Source organism: Melopsittacus undulatus, chromosome 4 (assembly GCF_012275295.1).
Source record: "Melopsittacus undulatus isolate bMelUnd1 chromosome 4, bMelUnd1.mat.Z, whole genome shotgun sequence".
In the NCBI taxonomy this organism is placed as follows: Eukaryota; Metazoa; Chordata; class Aves; order Psittaciformes; family Psittaculidae; genus Melopsittacus; species Melopsittacus undulatus.
The window spans coordinates 66,448,723-66,462,063 of NC_047530.1; the positions used below are offsets into that span (position 1 = coordinate 66,448,723).

General features: G+C 36.4%; 1 protein-coding gene across 2 annotated transcripts in view; it reads right to left on the reverse strand.

The window, feature by feature from the left end:
• Positions 1–13,341, reverse strand: part of CTNNA3 (catenin alpha 3) — a 467,065-nt gene that overhangs the window by 345,754 nt on the left and 107,970 nt on the right. For both annotated transcript variants that reach the window (XM_031053362.2, XM_031053363.2), the window contains exon 6: positions 12,562–12,765. In XM_031053362.2, coding sequence (XP_030909222.2) covers positions 12,562–12,765 — 204 coding nt within the window. The remainder of the gene's footprint in view (positions 1–12,561; positions 12,766–13,341) is intronic.

Below are 13,341 nucleotides of genomic sequence, written 5' to 3' on the forward strand. Positions count from 1 at the left end.
TATTTGGACAAAGGAGCAAACAGCCATTCTGACCTAGAAACCACATACAAAAATCACCTGGCCAACAACCAGGTCTCACAAAACTGAGGAGAAGGTGTGGCTTTCACAGATGGATAGCAGCAATGGTTCCCCAGTACTCCTAGAGGAGCACTTGTATAAGGTTGTCCTAAGCGTAGGCCTAGATCTCACAGCAACCCCATGAGACTGTTTTCAAATTCCTCCTCATTTACTTCCTCCTGTCACTGAAGATTCACTCTCACCACCAGCCAGAGGGAATACCAAGGACAGAATAGTATTTCGACTGCTAGCAAGCAATAGATGATTTGAGATTTACAGGCTGGCCTATAGATCTGTATCACAGATACACAGAGACTCACCACTACAATAGTAAACTAGAGAATAATAAAAAGAGTTTCACTTTGAATTAGTGGTCAAAACAAAAATATAAAAACATTCCTCCTGGTTATTTTTTTCAACCTCTCTATTTTAATTAAGTTATAATAACCATTAGGATTTGTAGTAATATTCCACCACACCTTTATCTAAATAAATGCTAGGCAAATAATTTAATATCTGACCAAAAATCACTTTTGCTCCAGGTATGGAAAATCCAAACTCTTTGACAATGTGTATGAATATACAGAAGTCTGAATTACATCAGCAAATTCACCAGCTTAAGAGCATTAAGACTGCATCCTCCATTTGTTGCAAATCATAATCCTATTAATAAAATGTACTTTCCTTTTTCTTTTTTGTTTTAAATACGTGTTCAAAGGAATGTCATCTACTTCCCCCTTTAATCTCACCCTTGGAAACTGCCATCATGTAGCTCATACACAATCCACATGATATTCAATTACAGTGTGTTCCTGGAAAACCCAGTTTCCCCAACCTGGCTAATCACATCTTTATTTTTCTTGTCTCACTCAAGATCCAATTATAATCTACAGATATATGCAGAACATACACACTAGCTTAAAATAGATCATACACTGAAACAAATCACTGAGACACAAATCCAGGTGAAAGGATGGAAGAGGCCTCTGCTGTGCTGTTTCCAACAGTAAGAGCTGTTAGCCTAAAAAGAGTTGTTGGTGTATCCAAGAAAGTGAAACTGGCTCATGTTTCTTCATTAAAATAAGCATTAGCCTTCTATGGGAGTGCAAACCAGAAAAAAAAAATCATAGAAGAAAACCTCCTTTAAGCTTTCTAAGGAGGAATTAGTTGTAAGAGCTAGTATGTGTTAACAAGCTCTCTAATGAGAGCCTCTCTATGGGTGCAACCTTAGGCTTAAGACATACACTAACAACAAAGCCATAACACACACCTAGCTAAGAAAGGATAACAAGTCAGATAGATAAGGGAGAAAATGAATCGGTCTTTCTGATTCCCAGTGTAGTGCAATTTAATAGCTCACAGCCCACAAAAGGAGCAGCTCTGCTCAGCTAGCCCACTTCTGCACTCTCAGTTACACATTCCTGTTCCCCTGGGGATGTAGAAATCTGACCTGATTGAATATGGCCCTGAGGAGCCTGATCTGACTATGTAATGGGCAGGGAGTATTACCAGATGTCATATGTCCCTGATAACCTAGAATATTTTTATATGATTGTATTTTAACTAATAGCTTCAATTATTAAATTGATATTGATGAAAGCTACAGAGACAAAATTTACAGAGACAAAATTAAGTAGTCAGAGCACTTACTACTTGCTTACAATTCTATCAAACATTTAAAATGGCATTGACAACATTTCAGACTAACTGATAAACAAATATAAAAATTGAAGCACAGCAGCAGAAGTCAGGAATACAGCTGACTGGATATTCTTCACAAGAATCTTTCTTCTACTGAATTTTGTCATTTTTTCATAAGTAAAATTTCCCATGGAAATAGTGCAAGTACAACAGATCTTCTGACACAAACATATGCCCTGCCAGCTCTGCAAAATGGTCTTGAAACCAAAATCTGAAAGTTTCAGATCCAATGCTCCCAGTCAGCTCTGGGAAGAACTTGGGAGATACCAGTCCCTAAGTAGTCTTGCTCTAAAAGTCCCCTTTTTTTACAGCTCAGAGAGGCAGGTGTTCTGAGGATCCTAATAACTAAGGAGCCAAACAGCCTAAGAACCTGGAAGCCTTATCTGGAGCTTATTCAGATTTTGCTTGCTCACTCATACGCAACAGCCAAGAAATAAAAGCTCAATTTTCTAGCCAATTGTAGCAAGGATCAAAAATGTCATTATAAACTTGCATCCTTACAAATTGGCTACAAGCTATCATGAAGCATTTCACAATTCTTTACCTAGTCATTTTTTGTTTTCATTCAGTTCACACTTTCTCTTGGAGCTTTGCAAAAGTTTTATCTATTTCTCTTCCTTACTATTCCAAACAGTAGACTGGAAACACCATTACCAAACTGAAGTGGTTACTGCTTGTGTGCATATGGTCTCTCACATATACATTGTCCATTTGTGCATGTGCGCAGTTAGTAAAGACATGTTAATAGTACAGTGCTTTTGTTGTATTAAGAAAAAAAAAGTACTAATAGAGTTCCCAGAGAAGACATTTACCCTGGGCTCCAGTTTTATTTTTCATTAACTGCTTCTAGGGTGTATGTAATTATTATGTTTCTTATTTTCACCTGTTTATGGGGAGTTCAATTTGATGATTATTATTGATTTCTCCTGCAAAGAGCTAAACATATTCAGTAAGGGAACGGAGGGAGGAATTCCTTTACCAGTTATCTTTTCAGACTAGTAATGCCTCCTCTATAATATTAAGGTGTTGAAAAAATTAGAAACATCACTGTTTGATAGAAAAAATAACCTTAAATTATTCCTCAGTACAGCCCCTTTTAAACAGGTGGCTCACCCTTCTTCTCCATCTTCATTAAAGTTTTCTTTTTTTTTGCTGTTGATAATGGAACAGTGTTCAAAAATAATTGGAATAATCTACATTGGCAAAGATTTTCCAGTACACAGAGTAATTAGATGATTCTATTAGATTATTAGTAATATGTTACTAAGCATTGCAGCTGTCTAACTTGAGACATTTGTTTTTCATGTACTCAAAGAAAATGTGCCAGTTGGCAACAGAGGCTTAGAAAACAACCACGAGAAGCAGTTCTTGAGCAAAGCTGATCTTGAAAAGACCTTTTTTTTAGTACGATATTGGGGGTTGGTTATTTGTTTGCTTTTCCAGCCTTCTAATCATACACTTTGGTCATAAATGAAATTATACAAAATAATATTCCTTTTCATTTTTAGTTAGTTAAGAAAAATGAGAGTAGCACATCAGACAGAGAAACAACAACTGGAAATTAATCCACTGAAATGAAAGTTAAAATAAAAAGGAAGTGCCAATAAATGTTGTTTAGGACCACAAAGAAAGATCTGGTTTTATTCTTTAAGCCATGTTTTGATTTTCTTTCCAGAAAGAAAAAGGAAATGTGGAATTTGGATTTAGATCCCAAATATCTTTTAAATCACTGTTTTAAGATCTGGCTGAATAGTAAAGACAAAGCATTAGAATGTTTTATGATATAGTACCAATTTCATTAAAAGAGGTCATGAGCTGTTTCACATAAAACTCCACTGTTCATTCCTAATTAAAAAAAAAAAAAACAAACAAACCAAAACAATAGAAGTTAGGCAAGAAATTAAGTTGAAAAGCCAGTTGAGAACTATGCAGATATCTCCATTTCTATCTAAGAGAAGCCACATCCAGGTTTAGAAATTAAGAACTGCAGCATCTCATATGTTGGTGCTGTTCCAGTAAACTACACCTGAGTAACTGCAATAAAAAGCATTTGCTTTTTACCATGGAGTAGACCTCAACACTCTCGCTGATGAAATTAATAAGGACAGCCTTTAATCAACCACTTCCCAAATAATTTTTACAAGGAATTCAAAGTGCCATTTTAACTTTTGTTTTATAACTGGCACAGAACTTACCTTAGTAACTACTCATCCTTTTACCACCCCAAGGTGGCCAGAGATTATTTAAATTAAACAAACTTTCTTTTTACTACTTTATGTAATTTCTTGTCCTACCCTCATTACCAGAGCATCTTTTTATCTCCCATTAACAAATAATGGGATTTATTTTACATTAAAAGAAACTGGCAGGGACATCCAGAAGTTGCACAGACTTTGGAATTTATTCAAATGTTTACAAGCTGCATATTGAAGTCAGCAGGGACATCTAGAAATCATCTACGTCAACCCACTTTTCAAAGCACAGTCAACTACAGCCAATTTTGTTTAGGGTTTGGAAGGGGGAACTCCACAACCTCTCTGGGAAACCTGTTCCAGTGTCCTTCCACTCTCACATAAAAAAAAAGTTTCTTCTTATTGAAGTGCAATTTCCTGTATTGCCATTTGTGCCCATTGCTTCTTGTCCTGTCACTATGAACCCCTCAGGCATAGCTAGCTTTGTGCTCCTTACTCATTCCCATGTGTACACACTGGTAAGATCCCCCTGGAGCCTTCTCTTCCCCAGGCTGAACAATCCCAGCTCTCTCAGCCCCTCCTTGTGTGGTCAACACCCCAAATCCTTAATCAGCTTCATAGCCCTCCACTGGACTCTGTTCAGTATAGCTGTGTCTCCTTTGTACTGGAGAGCTCAGCACTGGACACCAGATGCGTCTCACCAGAGTTCATTAAAGGCAAAGGACCACCCCCTTGATCTGCTAGCTATGATTTTCCTAATGGAGCAAATGAGCCTGTTGGCCTTTGCTTAAAGAGCACATTGCTAGCTCATGGCCAGTTCAGTGCAGGGCCACCTAGTCTCTCCCTTTGTTGAACTTTATGAAGTTTCTTGTCAGCCATTCTCTCCTGCCTCTTAAGGTCCCTCTAAAGGGCAGTACAGCCAGCTGATGCACCAGCCATTCCTCTGAGATCTGTACTAGCTGCAAGCTTGCTGACAGCGCTCGCTCCCATCATCCAAGGCATTAATGGGTTAAAATGGCACTGGACCCAGTACTGACCCTAGGGAGGTACTGCTAACTACTTGCCTTCAGATGGTCTTTGTGCTGCTAATGCCAACCTTTTGAGCACAGCACTTTGGCCAATTTTCAATCCACCTCCCGGTCAACTTATCTATTCCATACTTCTTCAGTTTGTTCTGGGAGACAGTGGCAGAATTCTGACTAAAGTTAAGTTAAACAACATCCAGCATGTTGTCACAGTGAACATGTTTGAAGATTGCATATATAGGGATATTTGGGGTACTGTAGGTTACATACTTAGCCATTAACAGTTTAAGAAATTCTGGATTTGTTTAGAAAAAAAGTAATTCATTAAAACATTAATTTGGTCTTCATTTGTCTGAAATATCAATATTCTATTTACAATTTCTAAACTACCAATAATCAATCTTAATGAGAATTGTTACATAAACAAGCAGTAAATACCTTTCAATCTAAAACAGAATGCAACTTAGAAATGTATTCAGACAACAAAATCATCTGTCCTATAAAAAGGATAAAAAAACAAAATAAATGCATTCTGAAACACCAGACTTCAACAGTATTCCTAGAAAAGCTATGCAAACATTTATAAAATTATCAGTCTTTAAAACTCTTCATAAAATAGGAAACTGGTCAGGAAAAACCTCACATAATGGCAACCATTTTCCATTAACTGTTAGGAAAAAAAAATCTTGTAAATTACAGTTAGGTAGATATTGAGTTAACAAATACCTTAATATTTATTTGTAATGCATGTTTATAGCCATCAAGGATTTATTTCATCTTGGGAGAGAGGAAATGCTACTTTATTGAAGGTTCCCTGAAAAAGATTATTCTTCAACAGCCCAATATATTTCCAGTACTGTCAAGTGCACCAAATACAAATTACTGACTATTGTACTGAATCATATTCTACAAACCCATGACTCACTCATCATGCTACATTACTTCAATGCAATCCTTCAGTTAAGATCCGATTAAACCTGAAATAGCTTGGCTCAGAAGCATTAAATGAAAAACAGGGCTTAAGAATAGAAAATCTTTCATTATCGTTATCTAGCGCATGTGCATGAATTTCAGTTCATTGTATGTGCTGTAAGACCACCTATAACCAGGTAAACTTAACTGCAGCTTATTTCTCAACTGTAAATCTATTTGGGGAATTCACAAGACTATTTTTGTCTTCTAAGCACACTAAAAATCTTCTTCCTGAGCAGTTCATATCTAATTTCCCTATAAAACTGTTTGACGAATGTTGACATTTAGAACAATAACTTTCAATTACACATGCTGCATATAAAACGTAAAAGCCACTGCAGCAATGTTCAAAGTCAACTGAATTAAGTAATCAGCCAATGTCAACAACAGAATTATGAAAACTGCATTATTTTCCTGCATAAATGGCAGGATAATGTGCAATATGGGCCAACTTTATTGAAAAAAATTTTTTTCTGAAAAATATTATATTTGATAAAGTAATTAAAAAAAAAACAAATAAGAAAAATCTGAGTAGCACCTGCCACCACATATCACACACTGAAATTTTCATAATTTATATTTTGCTATACCTGACTTCCAAAATTCTCTGGAACGGCAGGTTTTTTAAATGTTTGACTGTGGACACTGAAGTATGAACATTTGAGTCCATTCTTTTTCCAAAAAGACATGAACAGAAGCCCCGTTTATTGACGTTCCTACATAGAAATATTGAAAAAAGGATTTCAGGAAGTCATGTAGTTAAAAAAACACTTGTATGAATAACCAACAGTTACACTGTTTTTGAAGACTTTAACACAGAATTTCTTTAAACTCCCTGGCTAGTGTAGTCTGCCAAGTTTGGGCTCAGTTCTTCAACCAGAGAGCAATTACACAGAACTTTTCTTCAGGATACATTTTAGTGAAAGAAAGTGGAAGTAATCAAAAAAATCCAAGTCAGACAGTGCCCTAGTCTTTGTTCCCTAGACATCACTGGCTCCCTCCTAGACTTCACTAGCAATAACGTGGAGAATTCAAATACTGAAGCATATTACTGAAAAAATAATATAACTCTAACAAGTTGCTGTAATCTTCAGCTGCATCATATGTATGGAAGAAGTCAGAGACACATCAAGCTAAACAGATAAAGGTAAAAAGCTGCATATGAAAATGCATTTCTTCAGTCATAGCTCTTTTATTCTTTAAATAATGAGCTGAATTACCAATTTTACAGATTCACAATATCATGTAGCCATACAGACAATTTCACTGGAAGCTACAATCCACATTTTGGAGCTATGAAAAAGGTATACACACCTTAGCAGAACTGGCAATTTCCTTCTAGAAGTCTCACCATCACCATCAACACAAAAGGACAAACAATGTGAAAATGGTAAAATACACATATATAGACACGCAGCAATATATGGTCTGTTGACTGGTTGGAGTACTTTTGATTTCTTTAGACAAAATTTTAATACACATCATAGCAGCTTTCTATAGAAGAGTGAATAGTAGCTGGTAGGTACTGGGATGTGAAGGTTTAAGTTTTTAAGTCATGGAAAATGTATCCATGAAGGAAATTATACATTCTAAATACATTTTCAGCATCCTATAAAAAAAAAAAAAATCAGACTGCTCACTACACCCCCTACTCCAAAATATAAATGCAAATTAGCCCCAAATTAATGAAACTTTAAAAGTGCCAAACACTATTTTCTGAAACAGCCTGTGTTCTCCAAAGCCTGTCTGAGAGAAACAGGTTAGGTGAACACCTATGTGAATGAAGAACATAAACTTTATGGTAAATTAGCAGAAACCAAGTGTCTGGAGCCTTTTCACAAGTTAGGTTATCTGATTCATGCAATGTGAATTTTCTCTGGCAAGACATACCATTTTATGCCCTAATTTTTATTTATGGAGTACCACTCTTTTCACACACATATTACTGACTACTAGTAATCCACATTTTTGCAGCTATAGCACACAGATAATTCAGGAAAAATAGTCCCAAGTGATACAAATATCTAATAAAAACAAACAGGCCTTCTTTACATTGAAAATATGAAACATTCCCTTTTTAAGCTGTATAAAATTATTCCTTCAATCTGAAATGACTCTTTTGGTGGAATTCTTGTAATTTTCAGAACTACCAGAAATATTCCCCCGAGTACTAAAATAAAAATTCCACTGCTCAGAGCAAGATTAAGTAGCTTAAATGCAAGACACACTGCACCACTGTGATGATAAACCAAAGTGTCTTGTCTTCCCTCTACCCAGGGAAGCATTAAAAGACTTCATCAGGAAACCATAAAGTACAAGTAACATGAAGTTTGAGATAACTGTATTCTTGATGCATCTGTATGTCCTTCCACTCTAAAAGAGTAAGCATTGCAATAAAATACCACACAGAACATTATCAATCACAGTCTCTGCATAGAGACAGGGGGTCTGACCTTAAGCTGTTGTTCAAGAGTACTCAATACAGGAGTAAAGCAAGGCATGAGCACTCCACAGGGCTCAAATTTATGAGTTGACAAAGGAAAGGCCTAGACCATGCTATCAATAAACAAAAAAGCCTGGTTTTCCATTCACTTTCCGGTTTTAAATTTTCAGTCTTTGAAAAGATCATTAACAGTATTGGTTTTATACATATATTTTCTAATCTCAATGTTTCAGATATTCATTTGAAACTATTTTTAAAGATGAAAATCTTCAAAACTTCAAAACTTTCAAAGTAAAAACTTTGAAAACAACAATGAAAATGCAAACTGTTTAACTGACATTATCTGACCAAAAAAAACTTAGGTAATTTTAGCATAAACACAGTTAATAAACAGAAGGCTTTGAATACGTGAAAGAATGAAATTACAACATAACAAAAAAGGCATAAAGTATACTGTCCCAAAATGCATAATACTGTATACCTACCCAAATCCAACCAATATGCAGAAGAAGCTGAGAAACTATTAAAGCTCAAATATCATGAAACAGCATCCTAAAAGTAATGAAACTTTAATTCAATTTCAGCTATTCAGTTCAGCTATCACACCATCAGCATATATGACCTTTCTTTACCAACCTTTTTTCAGCCTTGCCTGAACAATCTAGCCAGTTTTCATTTTATTAAAACCCCAAGGTGGGTGCAGAATTATTCAGACATATACCTTTAATGAAGGCAGAGAAAGCAGTGCCTGCAATCATCCTAATTGCTGCTCACAACAGCCACTTTAACCCACATTCAATTGCAACTCTATTATCACTTTTGATCACCCAGAGAAGTGCAAACTGTCTGGGAGTAAAAGCAGACAGAGACTTCAAAACACATGGAGTTAGTATCACTACACTCCAAGGTACTCAACTTTAGAGGATGAGTAGACACAAGACAAAAGCTTGTCATTAGGAAAATGCAAGTGCCTATTATAAGAACAAAATTATTGCTCCTATGAATACATTTTTATCCACACACTGTAGTTTGATTCTGCTGTTGATAAGTTATGGAAATTTACAATAGTAATTCTCTTATTTGATGTGCTGAAATACAAATATATTCCTTAACAATGTATGTCTGTGAGTAAAATTCAGAGAGGATAACAATGGTACATGAAGGATTCTGAAATACCAGAAGAAAAATTGCTGCCTTTCAGAAGAATTATACATATATTTGCAATTTCCTATATGGCTGAATTACTTTGTGAACAGAAAAACTTAAAGCTTCTTGGAGACAGAGAGTGGAGGGGGTCTTTATTAGTGTAGAGAACATTTTGCTTAACTTTCCATTACACCAGCTCTCTGTGATACAGCCTCTGTGAAAAACAGCTACTTACTTAAGGGCAGGATCTGCTGAAAAGATGTTTCTCCCAGCTTCCAGTAAAAACTAAATTTCATCACTAGCACTAACAGGCCCTTGATTTCACTTGATATCTTTCAGGCTTCCAAGAAACTTTGAGAAAAAAAAATAATAGGAACCACAAAAGCTACATTCCTTGTACTGTTTCAAATAGTCAGGGTTAAATCATAAGTTCCTGTACATTTATTTAGGCACTGAGGGCTAGTTTCAAAAACAAAGATGATGCAAAAGTTAACTTCAACAGAATTCAGGCACTCAAGTCCTCGACAATGATCCTGTTCAAGCTAAACACTTATCAGGCGGGCTGCACCTACCATCAGCACCAGACTCAGGGGCTTCAGAAATAAAACTGAATGTTACCAGTGTCAGCACAGCTCATACAGCTTCCTGGCAAACCAGCTCCCAGAGAAGGATTTGCAAAGGTGGCACAAACCCTGTGTGTCTCTGAAGCCATATGGCTCCTGCCAGCAACGCTCAGATAGGGAGAAACCTTAAGAAGAGTAATCAAACCAATATACCAGCAAGAAATGACAGACACAAATCCAGGGGGGGGGGGAAAGTCTTCCAAGCAGCTGACAAGTACACTTCAAGCCACTGAAAACAAATCAATTGAGAGTGGGTAGGCTATGTTTTGTGAACCATATGCCATCAGGACAAAGAGAGGAGCAAAAGCATGCTCCTTGTAGATAGTGGGCAGGGTAAACTTTCCATTCTCACATACAAGCAGAGCTACAAAGACTCTGTGCCTTACTCTGGCATGGGGCACAAATACATCATGAGAACATCAACATAAACTCACATGGAGTTTTATGTAGACAGTGCAACTGCTTCTGAAGTACAACAGTGTCCCCAGGGAGATGAACAGAATCACAATGTAGTCCTTAAAGTGTACTATGTTAACAAATGTTTGGCGTAATCACAGAATCCCAAGGGTTGGAAGCGACCTCCAAAGATCATCTAGTCCAACCCCCTGCAAGAGCAGGGTAATTATAAGAGCTCATTCAATTCACAGTCATAGCTTACTGAAGTGATTAACAGAAGAGCTCAGAAGACAGTCAATAAATCAGCACTGTCTCCTGAATCCATCATCTATTCTTCAGTGAGTTAAAGCTGCAGAATAAAGTAACTGACACCTGATAATCTTCTCATTGAAAAACTTATTAATCTGGTCTCAGTAACAGCCATAAACTCTTCTTGGTGAGAGTTTTTCCACTGAAATATTAATCGTATAAGCAGATCAAGAGCACTAAAAGCTCCTAAAAGCTTAAAATTCATTCCTGCCATTTAACCCTAGTTGAATACCTCCTACCTTTAAATCTTCTGTATTCCTTCTTTTTTGCTTCCCTCCTCATCTATGTCACCCTATGCAGACACTTTCCCTTGATGCCATATTTAAAAAATTGCTTCCTGACTTGCAAAAGTTGAGGGGGTTATGTATTCCTCACCCTAGAGCAGATACTGCAATAGACAACTGCTGCAAGAAGGTGTCAAAGACTAACTTTCCAAGCTAATCAGACCTAAAGAAATCTCACATAGCAAATCCCTGTGAAAAGCACCACCAGAAAGGTTCAAGAATTGTGTTGCATTCAACAAAAGCTGCAGCTAAATTTAGAGTAAAATATGATAGCATCTTTATTTGGCATAGGGACTGAAAGAGGAACTTGAGTTCACAGAAAATGAAATCAGCTGTGAATTTCATCTGCCCCCTGACAAATAAAGAGAAAATACCCAAAAGTACAGTATTTGTGAAATGAAAAAACATCTGACATGCACAAATTATCTTAGTCCCTACACTTCGTTATTCTAATGACAATAGGATAAGACAAAGAAAACAGTCTTATTAGAACAGCTTCAGACTGCGTTAACTAGAATGACTTGAAGAAAATAGAGGAATTTCAGCTTCCCATAAACAATAGATGTATCATACAATCATCTTCTCAAGTGTCTGAGGAACCATCTTGAGGTATCTTTAGATAAGAACAGTATGTGTACAAAAAAATGTTTCCAGAGGAAAAAAATTATATTAACACTGTGTAACTATGTTAATAGTATCTGTGTCACCAGTGCTTTTCTGCCAGACGTAGGTGCCAAATCCACTCTATAACAGTTATTTTTAAAACATAATCAAATTTTAATCATTTTAAAAAATTCACAGATTAATTTGCCTGTAAAAATGCCAGACAACCAAATTTCTGGGTTTACCAAGCAGTCCCAGCTTTCTAATTTATCAATGAAGTCATTGTTACACTTGTAACTTGGTGCTCTTACACAGACCAAATCTCTACTACAAATCTCTACACTCTACTTTAAAATTATACTAACAGTTTACTTAGATTTTAGCACATTACTATTTAAATTGTTGCATCCTACACAAATAGAGATCACATTTTAAAACTGTAGTCTAGAAAGTGACATTACAAAGATACTCTCACTGCCAGCATATGATGGATTACATCTGTTCTTACTAGCGACTGTTCACAATAAGTATAAATTAACCTAAACAAGTACCTTGTAACTATAATGCAGTATTTTCCACAGATTGTGTGATATAATATGATGCATACTCATTCTGGGGATATGTATTTAGCTTTTACTTAGATTTATGCAGAAAAATGTTCCCTTCAACCTTTTAAAGAGCATGGTGTGAAATGATGGTTAAACTCTAATTTACACTAATTATGGGTTAAACTCTAATGTACGCTAAAGTAGGCTTTGAAACAGACATTAAAAAAAAAAGAAAGAAAGAAAGAAAAGTCTGGTTACCTACATTGTTTATGTATTCAGAAAGCAGGTCTTGGAGAGCTTGGCGGATAGCATTGCATTCAGCAATGATGCGTTCTCGATGAAAATCACGCGTGCAGGAAGAATCAGCTAGCAGAGCTGCTCCACTGATAATAGCTTCCAGACGTTTCTCTAGTGATGGCCTTATTTTCTCTTCATCCACTACAAGAGGATCCAGGATAATTAAATTCTGGAAAATATTAGGAGTACAGGTAATAAAAGTCATCCCAATTAAGTTGCCACCTTTTTTTTTTTATCTGCATGAACACAGAATCATAGAATGGTTAGGTTTGGAAGGGACCTTAAGATCACCTAGTTCCTACCCCCTGCCATTCCCCAAGATCAGGTTGCTCAAAGCCCTATCCAACCTGGCCTTAAACACTGACAAGGATGGAACTACAGTAATTTTATGATTTCTAGACTTGCAAATAAACCTTTCTGCTTGAAATACTTAAATTACCTTTACCATGGCAAATTCCATTTTCCTTACTGGGGCTATGCATACAGGTCATCTGCAGACAAAGCCAAGTTCCTTCTGCCATTCAGATCCCACTAGTTCTAAGCCAATATCCATGTTATCAAATCCCACTGGCCTGGATCCAGTGCTAAGATGGCCACAGAGCTTTCAAGCTGGAGTTGGTTCATACCTGTGCGTCTCACAGAACAAGTAGAACAAAATCACATCTACCTGCAGAGGCCACATTGACATTTTCTGACTAACTGCCTTGTCTTTGAATCCTTCCTCTGATCCCTATTTTTGCTGCAT